The sequence below is a fragment of the Mobula hypostoma genome, chromosome 7 (assembly GCF_963921235.1).
Source record: "Mobula hypostoma chromosome 7, sMobHyp1.1, whole genome shotgun sequence".
Classification (NCBI taxonomy): Eukaryota; Metazoa; Chordata; class Chondrichthyes; order Myliobatiformes; family Myliobatidae; genus Mobula; species Mobula hypostoma.
This window is the reverse complement of record NC_086103.1, coordinates 168,934,473-168,953,418: the sequence shown is the minus strand read 5'-3', so window position 1 is coordinate 168,953,418 and position 18,946 is coordinate 168,934,473. Positions and strand designations below refer to the sequence as shown.

General features: G+C 43.8%; 1 protein-coding gene across 6 annotated transcripts in view; it reads right to left on the bottom strand.

The window, feature by feature from the left end:
- Window positions 1-17,483, bottom strand: part of LOC134349749 (regucalcin-like) — a 32,211-nt gene extending 14,728 nt beyond the window's left edge. Inside the window, exons 1-5 of one of the 6 annotated variants that reach the window (XM_063054551.1) lie at window positions 17,289-17,483; window positions 16,208-16,308; window positions 3,985-4,150; window positions 2,217-2,399; window positions 896-1,111 (exon numbers count right to left, since the gene is read on the bottom strand). In XM_063054551.1, the coding sequence (XP_062910621.1) occupies window positions 896-1,111; window positions 2,217-2,399; window positions 3,985-4,147 (562 nt within the window). In that variant the 5' untranslated portion in view covers window positions 4,148-4,150; window positions 16,208-16,308; window positions 17,289-17,483. Of the gene's footprint in view, window positions 1-895; window positions 1,112-2,216; window positions 2,400-3,984; window positions 4,151-7,220; window positions 7,288-16,207; window positions 16,309-16,996; window positions 17,198-17,288 lie in introns of those variants that run through there. The other 5 variants (XM_063054549.1, XM_063054548.1, XM_063054547.1 and 2 more) reach the window with 5 other exon arrangements.
- Between the last annotated feature and the right edge of the window lie 1,463 nt (window positions 17,484-18,946).

Here is an 18,946-nt window from a genome sequence, read left to right as displayed (position 1 = left end):
GAACTCTGGGCAACTAACTCTGGTCAACGTCTGTTATATCATCCACGTTATTCAAAGTTCAAAGTAAATTTATTATATATTACCATATCCTTCCTTTGCAGGCATTTACAGGAAAAAGGAAATACAATAGAATTTTACAAAAAACTGGTTATTAAACAAATACTGATTGAGACTTTTTTTTAATAATTGCACTGATGGGAGATGGTGGCTTCTTGTGGGCAGTTCACAGAAAAATTACTGGATATGCATTGCACCACCCGTTTATCATTTCCTGTCAAAGCCACCTTATGGACAGACACTCCTGTGCCTAGCGTCACTTTATGGGCATACAATCAACCTATATCTATAAGCTATCTTATGTATTTAGATAGCTTATTTAAATACATAGAAAAGCTATGTATGGTAGTGTACAGGCTATGTACAGGTGGCACTGTACCACTGTAGTTAGCACAACACTTTACAGTACTGGTGACCCAGGTTTAATTCCCACTGCTGCCTGTAAGGAGGTTGTACATTCTTCCAGTGACCGCATGGGTTTCCTCTGGGCGCTCCTGTTCCCCCACAGTCCAAAGCCATACCAATTGGTAAGTTAATTGGTCATTGTAGGTTGTCCTGTGGTTATTCTAGGGTTATATCAGGGGTTGCTGGGTGGTGCGACTCCGCATCGTATCTCAGTCAATCAATCAATATTCATTTATTTATAGTGGGTTTTTTTTAATTACTGTATTGCATTCTTCATCTCATTGTGTTTATTTTTGTTCTGTATTGGATCCTGAGTAGCAATTATTTTGTTCTCCTTTACACCTGTGCACTGAAAATGACATTAAACAATCCTGAATCTTATAAATAAGTTAGAACAATTAGGCATGCAAATAAATAAAGGTGCAAAACTCACAGATCTTTCCTGACTGCAGATCATAATCAAATGCATCCACAGAAAAACACAAGCTGTCTATGTAATAGAAGATCTTGTGATCCAATGACCACGCGAGACCATTGGAAACATCCACCTGGTTAAAGTGTTTGACCACCGAATGATCTGTCTGTAAGGCATAAAGAGATCCCTGATGCCTTTCAAATTCAACTGCACGAACCTCCAGTCCCATTGTCCCTGAAATAAAATGCCAATATTAAAATTGTACTTTGCCTAAAAAAATCCAGTGCTTAAAATCTCAGATCGCCATGACTGAAGGTCAGAATAAATGTTGCTGCCTCTCAAGATACCTTCTTAGCAACATACTTACATGGAGACTCACAGCATCCACTAAAGTATACACTCCCACACTCTCTTCTCTCACTCTCTCTTTCTTCTCTCATTTCTTTCAATGCTCCTGTAATTCTCTATCCCTATTTCTTTTTCTCTCTTCCTTTTTAAATCCTCTCTTTCAAGAGAAGGGGCAAGTAGAATTATACTGTTTAAAAGACATCTATACAGGTACACGGAGAGGAAAGGTTGAGAAGGATATGGGCCAAATGCAGGCAAATCAGACTAGATAACTTGGTTAGAAACATAGAAAACCTACAGCACAATACAGGCCCTTCAGCGCACAAAGCTGTGCTAAACACATCCTTACCTTAGAACTACCTAGGCTTACCCATAGCCCTCTATTTTTCTAAGCTCCATGTACCTATCCAGGAGTCTCTGAAAAGACCCCATCATTTCCGCCTCCACCACTGCCGCCGGCAGCCCATTCCACACACTCACCACTCTCTGCGTAAAAAACTTACCCCTGACATCTCCTCTGTACCTACTTCCAAGCACCTTAAAACCGTGCCCTCTCGTGCTAGCCATTTCAGCCCTGGGAAAAAGCCTCCGACTATCCACAAGATCAATGCCTCTCATTATCTTGTACTCCTCTATCAGGTCACCTCTCATCCTCCGTCGCTCCAAGGAGAAAAGGTTAATGGAGACAAACTGGGCCCAAGACACTAAACCTGTGCTGTTCAACTCTCTGTGACCATGTCAGATTGCAGAAGTCAAACCATGTCAGACTGGTGATAGGTCAGGAAGATAGAACATGGGCAGCAGACTTCTGGAGGAGTTCAACTTGAAGAAGGCAGAGAGTGAGAGGCCACTGAAGAGAGAATTGGAATAATCAAGTATAGAGGTAACAAAGGCATGGGTGGGGAGTTGGGTGGAGGTGGGATTCAGTAGCTGATGAATTGAGACATGGTAGAATAAGGTGGCACTAGCAAGATAAGTCTAAAACTCAAACCTGCAAGAAAGCGCCCAGCAGGGTCAACCTTGCCATCGTTGAATCTGCTGTTTGATTTGTCACTGTCGACCTCAGTTATGTCAGTAACCACCTGTTTCTCCCAATCCAAAAAAGCAAACTTTTTTCCAAGAGCCAGGACGTAACCCCCAGAATTTCGAGGAACAACAGAACCAACAGGTGCATCTGAAAACACACAGTAACAAAAAAAAAGATTACGTTTTAGAACATTTTTCTGCAGCACATTCCAGTCATAACCTTTATCTACAAGGAAGATAAATATAGTCTTCATCTGTCCAACTCACACAAGCTACAACTTTCATGTGTATGGTGTGCTTAATGTTGCAAACCCCTTCCAGAAGAGATGGTGGGGTGGAATTGCATGTTTAGCAACACATATGTGGAAACTTACACACCTTCTCACCAAAGTCATTTAACTGAGGAAAGTGGGTTATTTGGTTAAAATGGACAGCTTAGTTTTGCCATAATATCGTAATTATTCAGATTCAGATTTATTTATCACATGTACACTGAAAAGTGCAGTGAAATGCATCATTTGCGGTTAACAACCAGCATGCCTAAAGATGTGCTGGGGGGAGCCCGTAGGTGTCACCACACACATTTCAGCGCCAACACAAGCAGCAACAGCAATGAAACAAACAAGAGAACAATAAGGTAACAAGCCCTCTTCCCACCCACACATATAGGCCCCCGACCCCATGACAGGTCACCTCCAGGCATCTAGTCCCTAGCTCCAGATTCTCAGACTCACAAATATCAGGCCTTCGAGCTCCGGACAAGCCAACCCAGGGGCTGCAACCCTTGGACCTCTACCTCCAGACTCGCACCTTTGGTCTTTGACTTTCGGGCATTTTACCTCCCAGCTTGCCAAGCTCTGACCTCCCACCTTCAGTTTTGCCCTCCGGACTTTGCCGACCTGTGGGTATCAACCCCAGGCCTCACTGGTCACAGGTCTGAACTTCAGGCTTCAACAAAGGATTCAGCAATCACAAGTTTGACCTTTAATTTGGCTGTAATAGCACCTCACATCTTCTACCCCCCAGTCGACATCATCATTACGCACCATATCATATGACATGGGTGATCACAGTCTCATGACCATGACTGTTCTTGGAAAATTTTTCTACAGAAGTGGTTTGCTGTTACAAGATGGCTGACCCCAGCCGTTATCAATACTTCTCGGAGATTGTCTGCCTGGCATCAGTGGTGGCATAACCAGGGCTTGTGATATACACCAGCTGCTCATACGACCATCCATCATACACCCTGGCTTCATGTGACCCTGACTGGAGTTGGGGGGAGGGGCTAATCAGGTGCTTAACCCTGCCCAAGGGTGACCTGCAGCTAGCAGAGGGAAAGAGTGCCCTACAGCTCCTTTGGCGGAGACGTATCTCCACCCCCCCCAGCCAACTCACATGTGACAGTAATTTCCCAACACATTGTGTTCACCAGGTGCCAAAATCCTCCAGCACCTTGCTCAACCCAATAGTATTCTCACCAAAGTCCCCTCACGCAATCTGTCCCAAGGGTCCAGTAAAAATGAGAGCAATACAGATCATCAAAAAGGTTGCTGAGTCGAGAAGCAAGGAGGAAAAACATTATGAAAAGTGTGGCTTATGGTATCTCAACACAGAATGGTGGGACAAGATAAAGACCCGTTATGGTTTAGGAAGCATGAGGGGCTTGATGGCTGGCAAATTCCTTCTGCCCTTATTCAATTCAGAAGTAAATTGAGACACAATTTTCTTACCAACATGGACTTTTTTAACTTGGTTATCAACTGGATTCCACCTGTACACGTTCTGTTCGGTGATATCTGTATAGAGAAGAGTGCCGTCCTTCTCTTCCCAGACTGGGCTTTCTGCGACTGAATACCGCCCACTCACAACACATTCAATTTTAACAGATGCCATGATCTGAAAAATAAAATCAGTCATTACCATTCTCTCTGGGAACGTGTGTTGGCTTGATCAGGTAGGTGAAGTGGTCACTTTGGCTCTAGTGACCATAATTCTTTCAGCTTTAAGACAGTGATGCAGCAGGGTAGGACAGAACCACCAATTAGGGTACCAAACTGCAGCGGGGCTAATTTCCAGAGAATTATGTAGGAGCTAGTAGAGTTCGATTGGGCAAGCTTGCTTGAAAAGTTCAAATTCCAAAGTAAATTTATTATCAAATATTTCAGCATATACAACTCTGAGATTGGTTTTCTTGCAGGTATTCACAACAGATACAAAGAAACACAATAGAATCAATGAAAAACTACACACAAAGACTGACAAACAACCAATGTGCAAAAGAAGACAAACTGTGGAATTATGATAAAAAAAAGCAAATAATAATAATCATCATAAATAATTAAGTAATACTGAGTACAGGAGTTGTAGAGCTCTTGAAAGTGAGTCCGTAGCTTGTGGAAACATTCAGAGTTGAGGTGAGTGAAGTTGTCCATGCTGGTTCAGGAGCCTGATGCTTGAGTGGTCATGGCTGTTCCTGATCCTGGTGGTGTGAGACCCAAGGGTTCTGCTCCTCCCCCCTGATGGCAGCAGCAAGAAGAGAGAATGGCTTGGATGGTGGGGGATGATGTTTCTTGTAAAGGGAAAGCAATAATAGCAAGTGGGAAGCCTTGAAGAGTGAGATACCAAGAGTCCAGGAGCACATTGTTCCTCAGGAGTTCCCAACTTTTTTTCTGCCATGGTCAAATACCATTAAGCAAGGGGTCCGTGGACCCCAAGTTGGAAACTCCTGCATTAGAGTGAAGGGTAAACAAAATAAAAACTGTTAGGCCATTGGGCCTACATTCTTGTTGCATTGCTAGGTGACACTATGAGTAGGCAGACATCCCACCTCTCCCGGAAGTTTCCGGAGTCTCCCGCATATTAATAGTGGCTCCCTGATGCCCGCAAATTATATACAATATCAGGGAAATCAAGTTTTTGAGAGTGAGCGAGAGAAAGCAAGAGAGAGCGCGAGAGCGACCATGGGACAGAGAGATCACGCCAAAGAAAGCGAGAGAGCAAGCAAGCGAGAGTGCGCGAGAGAGAGAGAGAGCGCGCGAGAGAGAGCGCGCGAGCGAGAGCGCGCCATGGCAGAGTGTTCCAAAAAATGAAAATATAAAACGTATGTCACCCCAGACTACACTAAAGTGTACCCCTGCCTAATAGGGGTCAAAATAATGACAGTGTTGCTCGCTGCACTGTTTGCAACAATGACTTTTCTATTGCCCATGGTGGGTTAAGACTGTAAAAGACATGTTGAGGTGAGTTTAACAGGTGTCATTCATTCATTAGCATAGCTAACGTTATTTAAACTAGCTGACCAGCTGCTAAGGAGCTACTCTATTGCAGACATCCCACCTCTCCCGGAAGTTCCAGGAGTCTCCCGCAAATTGATGGTGCTACCTCCCTGAAATGAGTTTTTGCAGGGTGGGATGTCTGAGTAGGGTTCTTATGGCTGATTTTTCCAAGACTCACTGATCAGATAATTGGTTCTCAGACTTCCCAGTCAACCCTATTTACCCACTGTGTGTTAATGGGCATTTTGATAAGTACAATCAGATTCCACAGTGAAATTTTAATCAGAACACTGGTAAGATGGGCTTAGAGGGAAATGGGGCAAATGCAGGAAATCTAGATTCAAGAGTAACACACACACACACACACACACACACACACAATGTTGGAAGCAGCATCTCTTATTCTGCCTTCTTCCCTCTGCCTTTCTAGTCCTGATGAAGTGACATGGCCAAACACATCGGCTCTTTATACGTCTCCACAGATGCTGTCTGACCTACTGAGTTTCTCCAGCACTTTGTGTGTGTGTGTGCCTATCTCTGGATTTCCAGCATCGCAGAATCTTGTGTTCAAAATTCAAAATTCAAGACAGTTCATTGCAGTGCCCAAGTACACGAATGTAAAGGAGAACGGAGTGATTGTTACTCCAGATCTGATGCAGCATTAAAAAAACACAATAAGCATAAAAAGCACAATAAATGATTAGAGCAATCCTATAAAACATAATGTACAGATAAAGTTGCAGTGTATGGGGGATGAAGGGTGCTGAGGGGTTGTGGAGAGGAGTGGCCGATGTAGATATACAGTACTGTTCTAAAGTCTTGGGCACAGACCTATAGCTAGGATGCACAGTACTGTAGTAATATTTTGTATTATAGCTGCTACAAAAAAAAACAAATTTCATGACATATATGAGAGATGATAAACCTGATTCTGATGTAGATCTCTATTGTTGACTGAGACTTGGAAGGAGGCAGGGAGAGAGGAAGGAGTGGGAAGCACCAGACAGACATTATGTAATGAATCAGATGTCCTTGCCAGCTGTCTCAGGGCTGGGTGTGTCCACACCTGCATCACTTCCCCACCCCTGTGCTGCACTCTCCCACACCCTCCCGCAGAGCTCCACCTTCGCCACTCCCAACATCCTTTGCTTGCTCCCGGCATATATACGAACTCACTCTCTGCTCCATGTTGACAAATACAGTACTGTGCAAAAGTCAGAGGCACTATATATACATCTGTGGAGAGGTATAAAGAGGATATATAACTCATCTCCTTCTACCTTAGGCCACAAACTTATTAATCACCCCTGCTGTGGACCACCTGGAGATCCAAGACGCTCTCGTTACATGCACGTGCAGTTCAACTCTTTGAGTGATAATGCAGAAAGTTTGAAGTTAATAACCCATCTCCTTCTACCTTAGGCCACGAACTTATCAATCACTCCTGCTGTGGACCACTTCTACAAAGAAGGGATCCGTATGCTCCACGACCGCTGGACTAAGTGTGTACATGTTGAAAAATAAATGTGCTAAGTTTTCTAAAATTGACTCCTTCTACCTTAGGCCACAAACTTATCAATCACCCCTCGTACTTTGCGAAGATTTGAAGGGGCATATAGATTAAAGTCATTTTATGTGTGTATATATGCTAAGTAAATCACAGCATGTTGATAATCATTGATCCCTCTAACCTGCACTGGTGTGTGCCCGTGCAGTAACTGAAATGCTCCCGTAAACACAGCTTTTGTTGTCGCGCAGCTGGAATAAAGACAGACGAGAAAAGGTTTACAAAATGTGAAAGATTTTCTTTGTTGTATTGTATTTTGTTGCACCCTTCAATTAATAAATAAAATCAGAAGTATGTGATTTTTCAATTTTCATTCTAAATATTCATAATATGCATATTACAAAAACCAGCATTTAACATGCCGCACAGTTTTCAGGCTGTGTAAACATTTCCAACTCAGAGCAATGGTTGGTCCATGCAAATGTAAAAAAAATTAGAGGGAACATTGCTGATAATGCTGGCGGGATGATGGTCAAAGAACCAGCACGATATGAGATAGTCTAATTTAGCTGATTTTGGTCAAAATCCCTCTAAGCCAGTGGTTCCCAACCTGGAGTCCATGGACCCCTTACTTATTGGTATTGGTCCATTGCATAAAAATGTTGGGGACCCCTGCTCTGAATCTTTCCTATCCATGTACTTGTCCAAATGTCTTTTAAATGTTGTAATGGCACCCACCTCTACCACTTCCTCTAGCAGCTCATGTGAACAATTCCCCGGGCCTCCTTTGAATTTTACCCTCTCATCTTAAAACTTTGCCCTCTAGTTTTAGTGAACTCAGCCAGCTCCATCGTGGGCACCAGCCTCCCCAGCATTGAGGACACCTTCAAAAGGCGATGCCTCAAAGAGGCAGCGTCCATCATTAAGGGCATCCGTCACCCAGGACATTCCCCCTTCTCATTGCTACCAACAGACAGGAGGTACAGAGGCCTGAAGACAGACACTCAACATCTTCAAGAAAAGCTTCTTCCCATTTGCCATCAGATTTCTAAACAGACAATTAACCCATGACCAAACCTCACTATTTTTTTGCTTTCTTTTTGCACTATATATATATATGTTTCTTATTATTTAATATATTGCACTGTACTGCTGCAGCAAATCAGCAAATTTCACGCCATATGTCAGTGATTCTATTTCTGATTCGGGCAAATGTCTTGGATTAATTACATTTGATTAATACGGAGTAGTTATTTTTAAATTCACTCTTGATTAAATTATGGAAAATAAAACATTCCAGAAGATTTCTTGGTTTCCAGCCATTAAACTGCTTTAATATTTACTTAAGCCAAAATGGCAGTCATGCCTAAATAATGAATAATCACTCAGCAACCCCTTACTCTGCAGTCTCTCAGCACTGCCACTAAGGTCAATCACTGTCAAACACAAGCCAAGAGAAAGGTGATATTCTTGTTAGATATTAAACTAACCCATGAAATTTTTAACTTTCTGGATTGTCTGAACTATTTGAGGTTGCAGATTGCAGAGTTGTGAAATCCAGTGCCCTACTTTACAAAGTTCAAAGTAAATTTATTATCAAAGCGTATTTACCTTCAGTGGCCCAGTACGTATTAGGTACAGGAGTGGAACCCAGTGTGGTCTTCTTCTGCTGTAACCCATCTACTTTTAAGTTTGATGTGCTGTGCATTCAGAGATGCTCTGCTACACACCACTGTTGCAAAGATTAGTAATTTGAGTTACTGCAGCTGTCCTGACAGCTTGAACCAATCTAACCATTCTTCTCTGACTTCTCTCATTAATACGACATTTTTGCCCACAGAACTGCCTCCCACTGGATGCTTTTTTGTTTCTCACACCATTCTCTGTGAACTCTAGAGACTGTTGTGCATGGAAATCCCAGGAGATCAGCAGTTTCTGAGATACTCAAACCACCCCATCTAGAACCAACAACCTTTCTATTGTCAAAGTCACTTAGATCACATCTCTTCCCTATTCTGATGTTTGGTCTGATGTTTGATCATGTCTGCATGCTTTTATGCATTGAGTTGCTGCCAACTAATTGGCTGATTAGATATTTACATTAACGAGCAGGTATACAGGTGTAGCTGATAAAATGTCCACTGAGTGTACATGTCACCACCTTGAAAGTTATTTTCTTGCAGGCATTTACAGGAAAAAGCATTTCAGGATGTAAATAGTATACATTTCTCTGACATTAAATGTACCTTTGAAACCTTTGAAGTAAAAAGCAATGCAATAGAATTTATGAAAAATTATACAAACAGCTGTAAACAGTAAAGACTGACAAAACAACCAACGTGCAAAAAACAAATCGTGTAAATAATACAAAAAATTAATAAATAATATGGAGTCATTGGAAGTATTTCTTTAGGGTGTGGAGTCAGTTCGGCCTTGGGGTGAGTGAGGTTTCTTGTCCTTTTCTCAGCTTTTCTCTCTGGATCATCTTTGATACTTGCTTCTCCCCCAGCTCCGGCTTCTTTCTCTCTCTTTTTCTTTCTCACATTCCTTCTCTCTTTCACACCTTTCTCTTTCTCACTCAAGTTCTTTCTTTCTATCCCTTCCCTTTTCAACTCCTTGTCTTTCTTGTTCTCACCTTCCTTTTTCCTCTTTCTAGAATGCGCATCTTGATGTTAGGAAGGTACATTTAGTAGTTCACTGGAATATTCTCTTATTAATCCTTCTATCACTCCCTTTACAATCTGATCCCTCCTCTTGGTTTCCTCATCCACAATGTCATCTGACAAACCCTCTGTTTCTGTATATCCCTACTTTTTGACCTTCCATTCATCTAGCTGGGCTTTGATCTTTGCATCTACTTTGACAAGCAGCCTTTTGTTTCCCACTTGAAGTTCATGCAGTCACCCTAATGCATGCAGAATAGATTCTGGTTCTTCATGCTCACAAAAGTCAAATGCTTGCAACTTTCCTGAGACTCCTTGAACTCTCTTCCAGCTTAAAACCGAGCCTCATTTCACAAGTAACCGCCTGATTAACATATCAGAAGCTTTCTCAGATATGACTACCATTCAATGGCCCTGACCTCACACGTCGTGAAGACCCTAGAGAGGCTGGTCCTGGCTCACCTCCAAGCCCTGGTCAGATCAGCCCTTGATCCCCTGCAGTTTGCCTACCAGGAGCACACTGGAGTTTCACATTGTAACTCTCAAGGCTCACAGTCACTCTCATCATTATTAGATTTTTCATCCACAGCATGCAGATTAGTGCATTCTTCGAAAATGCAGCTTGACTTTTTATCTTTTTCTCTTTTGTGCAGTCCATTTATTTTCATCTGCCCAACATGCTCTTTGTATATGTCCTACTTTGTTGCATTTTCTGCAAGTTTTGACTTTAAACCTACATTGGTCTGGTGTATGTGAGCCCCTGCCACAACAGTAATACAATTTGTTCTGCCAGGCCGGTTTCTGTTTAGTCATTGCAATTGTGTTCACGCTCATTTTCATTCCTGACTGCAGCTCAATCGTGTCTCTGACTGTGGTTTCTATTGAAACAGCAATTTCAACTGTATTTTTTTTAATGTAGGTTGTGCTTCAGTTAGGAGTTGTTATTGAATGCTTTCTCGTAAAATTCCACAAACTAAACTATCTCAGTGCATCATTAGGACCATTATCCAACTGACAATACTAAAACAATCTCTTCAGTTCAACCACCTGTGCTGAAATGGACTCCCCTTCTTTTAGATTCCGCTTGTGAAACCTAAAGCATTCTACAATCACCAATGGGTTTGGTTCTAAATGTTCCTGCATTTCTTTGACAATATCAGCAAAGCACATTTCTGCTGGTTTGGTTGGAGCAGTTAAACTTCAAAGCAAACTGTATGGCTTTAAATCTAATGCACTCGGCAAAATTGGTACTCATTCCTCAATGGCTATTTCATTTGCTTCAAAATACTGTTCAATTTCCTCAGTATATAAATGCAATTATCTGTTGTATAATCAAACATGTCAATCTTTCCAATGTAGCCAGCCATTTCTAATCTTTTTCAATGATTATTATCACCCTGTACTTACTCTTTATTAACCCTGAATTATTCTGTTTATTCCGTTAAAGGTGTAGCTATGGGCACCCGTATGGGTCCTAGCTATGCCTGTCTTTTTGTTGGCTTTGTGGAACAATCAATGTTCCAAACCTATTCTGGTATCTGTCCCCCACTTTTCATTCGCTACATCGACAACTGCATTGGCGCTGCTTCCTGCACGCATGCTGAGGTCGTTGACTTCATTAATTTTGCCTCCAACTTTCACCCTGCCCTCAAGTTTACCTGGTCCATTTCCGACACCTCCCTCCCCTTTCTAGATCTTTCTGTCTCTATCTCTGGAGACAGCTTATCTACTGATGTCTACTATAAGCCTACTGACTCTCACAGCTGTCTGGACTATTCCTCTTCTCACCCTGTCTCTTGCAAAAATGCCATCCCCTTCTCGCAATTCCTCCGTCTCCGCTGCATCTGCTTTCAGGATGAGGCTTTGCATTCCAGGACGAGGGAGATGTCCTCCTTTTTTTAAAGAAAGGGGCTTCCCTTCCTCCACCATCAACTCTGCTCTCAAACACATCTCCCCCATTTCACGCACATCTGCTCTCACTCAATCCTCCCGTCACCCCACTAGGAATAGGGTTCCCCTGGTCCTCACCTACCACCCCATCAGCCTCCGGGTCCAACATATTATTCTCCGTAACTTCCGCCAACTCCAACGGGATCCCACCACTAAGCATATCTTTCCCTCCCCCCCCTCTGCTTTCCGCAGGGATCGCTCCCTACGCGACTCCCTTGACCATTCGTTCCCCCCGCTACCGATCTCCCTCCTGGCACTTATCCTTGTAAGTGGAACAAGTGCTACACATGCCCTTACACTTCCTCCCTTACCGCCATTCAGGGCCCCAGACAGTCCTTCCAGGTGAGGCGACACTTCACCTGTGAGTCGGCTGGGGTGATATACTGTGTCCGGTGCTCCCGATGTGGCCTTCTATATATTGAAGAGACCCGACACAGACTGGGAGATCGTTTCGCTGAACACCTATGCTCTGTCCGCCAGAGAAAGCAGGATCTCCCAGTGGCCACACATTTTAATTCCACATCACATTCCCATTCTGATATGTCTATCCACGGCCTCCTCTACTGTAAAGATGAAGCCACAGTCAGGTTGGAGGAACAACACCTTATATTCCGTCTGGGTAGCCTCCAACCTGATGGCATGAACATTGACTTCTCTAACTTCCGCTAATGCCCCACCTCCCCCCTTGTACCCCATCCGTTATTTATTTATGTACACATATTCTTTCTCTCTCTCTCCTTTTTCGCCCTCTGTCCCTCTGACTATACCCCTTGCCCATCCTCTGGGTTTTCCCCCCCTCCCCCTTTTCCTTCACCCTGGGCCTCCTGTCCCATGATCCTCTCATATCCCCTTTGCCAATCACCTGTCCAGCTCTTGGCTCCATCCCTCCCCCTCCCGTCTTCTCCTATCATTTTGGATCTCCCCCTCCCCCTCCCACTTTCAAATCTCTTACTAACTCTTCCTTCAGTTAATCCTGATGAAGGGTCTTGGCCCGAAACCTCGACTGTACCTCTTCCTAGAGATGCTGCCTGGCCTGCTGCATTCACCAGCAACTTTGATGTGTGTTGCTATTCCGTTTACTGCCTCTTTTTAACTATCTTTGCATATGCTATGCTGATTCTTTACACCGTTCCTCGCTGCTTTTTTTTAGTTTGAACATCTTGCTGCGCTTCATTAGATCAGTAGTCATCTTGGGTTTGTTTTAAAAATATCAATGTTATTTTTTTGTAGCTTCAAAGCATTAAACTAACTCAAAGAAGATATGGGGGTCCAAAATGCAGGTCTAACTTTGAGTTTACTTTAAGCAAGGTGCAGATGTACCACGTGGTAACATGATGACATATGCAATTCACATATTTAAACATATAACTCGTAATGAATTATTTAAATGAACAAGAATGCTCAATCAACCAATATATATATACACAATACTCCAATATTCCTTAAATATTAAATATGTACCTACCTCTTCTCACCTGCCTATCACCTCCCCCAGATCCCCTCCTTCTTCCCTTTCTCCTGTGGTTCACTCACCCCTTCTATCAGGTTCCTTCCTCTCCAGCCTTTGACCTTTCCTACGCACCGGGCTTCACCTATCACTTTCTAGATGTCATCCTTCCCCTCCCCCCAGCATTTTATTGTGGTATTTTTCCCCTTCCTTTCCAATCCTGAAGAAGGGTCTTGGCCCGAAATGTCAACTGTTGGTTCCTGTTTGTAGAAGCTGCCTGCTCTGCTGAGTTCCTCTAGCATTTTGTCTCTGTTCTTTAACAGTTCCAGCTGCTTGCGCATGAATGTTTCTAAAAAGAGACGGCCAATGCTCATCAGTTTAAACATAGACTTACAGAATGAGATTTCAGTCTGATGGCAAGGAAGTCTAAAATGATTGGAGATCAGGCTTTGCTGCACAAGGACAGAACACATATACCTAAATGAACACAGGCACAGATGTACAAACGCACGCACAGACACATATTCTTAACCACGCCGTTTAAAATCAAAAGACTCTTAAATAGTCACCGGGATGGAAGAAAAACGGAGGGTTCTGGGCTGTGCAGGGTTGAATTGATCATGGAGTAGGCTTATACAGGCCAGCACAACTTCATGGCTGCAGTTCTGCTGAACTATTCTACGTTCGAGCCTCTTCCAACCCCTCCATCAGACAACACACCACTTATATCCTTCCGTCTGGTCCCTGCTTCCCTTAGTCCTTCTCCCCTCAACTCTCCTATATTATCCAGGACCCCAACAGACTGCCGACAAAACATTACAAAGGCAAGTTTTACTTGTTAATGCACTAACATAGACTAAACACCAAAGATAAAGCACAGCACCATGGCCAAGGCCTTATCCGATCAGAATCAGAATCAGAGTCCAGGTTAATATCACTGGCAGCAACAGAACAATATAATATAGAAAGAAAAAATAAATAATTATATCAATTACAGTAACAATATATGTATACTGAATAGATTAAAATAGTGCAAAAACAGAACTAATATATAATTTTTAAAAAGTGAGGTAGTGTTCATGGATTCAATGTCCATTTAGAAATCGGATGGCAGAGGGGAAGAAGCTGTTCCTGAGTTGCCGAGTGTCTGCCTTCAGGCTTCTGTATCTCCTTCCTGATGGTAACAATGAGAAGAGATCATGTCCTGGGTGATGGGGCTCCTTAACAATGGGCGTTGTCTTTCTGAAACACCGCTCCCCGAAGATGTCTTGGGTACTACGGAGGCTAGTACCCAAGATGGAGCTGACTAATTTTACAGCTTTCTGTAGCTTCTTACTGTCCGGTGTAGTGGCCTGTCCATACCAGACAGTGATGCAGCCTGTCAGAATGCTCTTCACGGTACATCTATGGAAGTTTTCAAGTGTTTTAAGTTGACAAACCAAATCTCTTCAAACTCCTAATGTAATATAGCCACTATCTTGCCTTCTTTATGGCTGCATCGATATGTTGGGACCAGGTTAAATCCTCAGAAATCTTGACACCCAGGAACTTGAAACTGCTCACTTCAAATCCCTCTATGAGGATTGGTTTGTGTTCCCTTGTCTTACTCTTCCTGAAGTCCACAATCGCTCTTTCATCTTACTGGCATTGAATGCAAGGTTGTTGCTGTGACACCACTCAACTAGTTGGCATATCTCACTCCTGTACACCCTCTCATCTCCATCTGAGCTTCTACCAACAATGGTTGTATAATAAGCAAACTTATACATGATATTTGACCTATACCTAGCCACACAGTCATGGGTATAGAGACAGTAGAGCAGTGAGCTAAGCACACACCCCTGAGGTGCACCAGTGTTGATCATCAGCGATATTATCACCAATCCACAAGGATTTGGTCTTCTGGTTAGGAAGTTGAGGATCCAGTTGCAGAGGGAGGTACAGATGCCTAGGTACTGTAGCTTATCTATCAGGATTGTGGGAATGATGGTGTTAAACACTGAGCTATAGTCAATGAACAGCATCCTGACATAGGTGTTTGTATTGTCCAGATGATCTAGGGTCAACAGAGACTTATGGAGAAGAGGAGTTCGGTGGGTAATAAAATGGACGAGTTCACGGCGCTAGCCAGGCATCAGAGAACATTTCGGGAGTGCAGTGTTATGTGTTTTACTGGGAGTGCACAAGGACATACCCGATCAAATCTTTTCCATGGACGGCTTCCAGACCGTTCGGGCTGAGTGGAAGTGCACTGAGAGCGGTAAGCGTAAAGGAGTTGGGTGCTTACTGTTCTGGTTAACAACGGATGGTGCAATCCGGGTCATATTACAATCGAGGAACGTGTTTGTAGACCGGATATTGAACTTTTTGCTGTTGGACCCCGGACATATTCCACCGAGATACAACACTGGGCGGCACGGGAGGTTGTCCCTGCCTGTGGCCATCGAACTTTGCAGCTCCTCCCGTGGAGGGTCAGACACCCGGAGCCAATAGGCTGGTCCTGGACTTACTTCCATCTGGACTTATTTCCATCTGGCATAGTTTGCATTCTGTTGTTTGATTGTTTGTGGTTTTTGTATTGCTATATTTATGCTCTATTCTTAGTTGATGCGGCTGTAACGAAACCCAATTTCCCTCGGGATCAATAAACTATATCTATCTATCTGTCATGTGAAGAGCCAGTGAGATTGTATATACCATACAGCTATTGTAGTGATAGGCAAATTGCAGTGGGCTCAGGTCCTTGCTGAGGCAGGAGTTGATTCTAGCTACGACCAACCTCACAAAGCATTTCATCATTCTTTCTTCATTGGGATGGAGCATTTCACCCATGAGGTGAATCTGGATAATCTGCTATTGTTTTCTTCAGAGCTGAAAATGAGGATTGGATTGAGATATACCATGTTATGAGGGCTACAATGAGGGTAGATATTAAGAGAATTCTCCTTTTAGTGGGGATATCTATAATCAGAGGACAGACACCTACAGTAAGTGTAGGGTTTAGAGAGGATCTGAGGAAGATTCTGTTCATCTAAAGAGGGTTGAAATCTGGAACTGCCTGAGGGTATTAGTAAAGAAAGGTGGTCTCATAAGGTTTAAGATTTTTTTTACCTTGCTCTACCCCAATGCATTGTGTAATGATCTGATCTGTATGAACCATACACAAGCAAGACACACAGAATGCTGGAGGAACTCAGCAGACCAGGCAGCATCTATGGAAAAGAGCCAACAGTCAACATTTCAAGCTGAGACCCTTCATCAGGACTGAAGAAAAAATATGAGGGGTCAGAGTAAGAAGGTGGGGAAGAAATGTTTTGGTACATGTGACAATAATAAACCATTACTGATACCAAATACTTAGAAGAGCACTTGAAATCAACACCAGAGACATACAGGTTGAGTGCTGGAACATAGACTTAGTACAGATGTATACTTGATGGCTGGCATGGAGATGGTAGGCCAAATGATGCATATGTTTCCATGATCCTGTCTGACTGACACACACACACACATTCGCTCAGTGGGAGGCAGGCTCCACCACATGCACAAATACATGCACTCCCCACTACAAGCACACAAAGGGTATACTGTACCGACTCAGAGTGAGGGGGGAGAGGGGGGAGAGGGGTAGAGAGAGAGGGGGGGAGAGAGAGAGGGGGGGGAGAGAGAGAGGGGGGGAGGGGGGGAGAGGAGAGAGGGGGGGAGAGAGGGGAGAGAGAGGGGGAGAGAGGGGGGAGGGGGAGAGAGGGGGGGAGGGGGAGAGGGGGGGAGAGGGGGGAGAGGGGGGAGAGGGGGGAGGGGGGAGAGGGGGAGAGGGGGAGAGGGGGGAGGGGGGGAGAGGGAGAGGCATTCACACTAAGATATATTTACACTGACACAACCTCACACACTCGCACCGACCTCACCACATTTAATGACATTCGCTCAGTGGGAGACAGGCTCGGCGACTTGAAGTGCCGACGGGACGTCAATTGTCTCGACTTCAACACTCCTCTCGTCTCGGCGACTTGCGTTCACCGCCGCCAGACCCGGTCGGCGGTCAGTTCTCCCTTGTTCCCCCAGCGCCGCGGGACGGAGTTTTCCCTTGCCCACTGCCTTCCCTCAGACACCTGACCCGAACCGGGAGACTCGGGCGGGGCGCTGCCACTGCCTCGGCCACCACGGAAAGGAAGGAGTAAATCCCGGCGGATACCTGGTAGGGGGGAACTTCTTTCTTCCCGCTGTCCTGGATTGATGTCGACGGATTTCAGTTGAAGAGAAGCCACAAGTGGATCAATTATTAATGGGATTACCTCGGTGCCGTTAACCCCGATGTTGTTTAAAATAAATATTCGCGACTACATGGACTCTTGCTTGGGTACTGACCCGTTCATCGTCAGTATTCCTGTTGCAGTCATGGCGCACCAAGATCTCACACACCACATACGATTAGTGCCCACTTTATTAGTTACCGGAGGTACGGTACCTAATAAAGTGGCCACTGAGTGCATTTCTGTATTTTGTGAATGTACTGCTGCTTGTGGCCCCTCCACTTGAAGGGTCGTCCTGTTGTGCACTTGGAGAAGTTCTTCTGCACACTACTGTCATGCATGGTTATATGAGTTACTGTCAGCTAGAACCACTCTGGCCATTCTCCTCTGACTTCTCTCATTAACTAGGTGTTTTCGCCCACAGAACTGCCACCCACTGGATTTTTGTTTTGTTTCTCACACTTGTAACAGGTTGTAAGGTTTCACTGCTAAGGCTAATGTAATGGCTTCTATGTAATGTTCCACTGTTAAAAGGTAGTGGTTTCTCTGTAACAGCAATGTTTGGGTTATGGCTAGAGATAACGGGGCTTTGGGATGTATGTTATCCAATGGGAGAAATGTTGTTCTTTCTTTCTTGTGAGTCTGGAAGAGAGTTTTCCGTGGCCTTTCGTCAGGAAGCGATGGAGACGGAGGACGCGAATGGGGGGAGTCAGAAGACCACCAGGCAGAGTGAACTGAGGAGCGAGGGTCCGAGGGCCAGCTACGCCTGGAAGTCGGCAACGCTCGGAGGAGGTCGATGGTTGATGAATAGACGTATCAGTGAGCTCTGACGATGTGCAATAGACTTAGGGCAATAGCAAGGGCCTGTACTGTACTGTGCTGTAATTCTCTATGCTCTATGTATCACCACATGGTCTGCAAATAAAACAAAACTCTGTCTTCAAGATGATCCATAAATTCCCATTCCTTGATCAAATATTTGCACAGTAGTTCAAATATAGAGTATTCTAATATAGAATATTACAGCACAGTACAGGCCTTTCAATTCACAGTTTTGTGCTAACCTTTTAACCTACTCTAAGACCCCAAATAGGCCTCCATGTTTCTACCATCCATGTGACTAAGAGTTTCTTAAATGCCCCTAATGTGCCTGCCTCTATCAGCACCCTGTTAGGGCATATCGGTCTGTATAAGAGCTTGGAGGCTAAGCAGATGGAATATGAGGCGTTGCTGCTCCACCGTGAGAGTAGCCTCATCTTGGCACAAGAGGAAGTCATGGACCAACATGTCAAAACACGAATGGGAACTTAGCTTGTATTAGCTCAGTAGTATTAAGTGTTATTTGGTAACTTCAAAGACTTAGGGATGCCAGTATGTTTCTAATACTTTTGCAAAATATTTCTTATTGTAATTTATAGTTTATTATGTATTTTACTGTACTGCTGCTGCAAAACAACAAATTTCATGAGATATGCCACTGATATTAAATCTGATTCTGAGTGAAGCACACAGTAACTTAATATGAAATTTATTATTGTTTTTCAGCCCACTAAGGGGCAGAATCCAGGGTCAAATCTTTGCCTGAACCAGATTTCCGGTA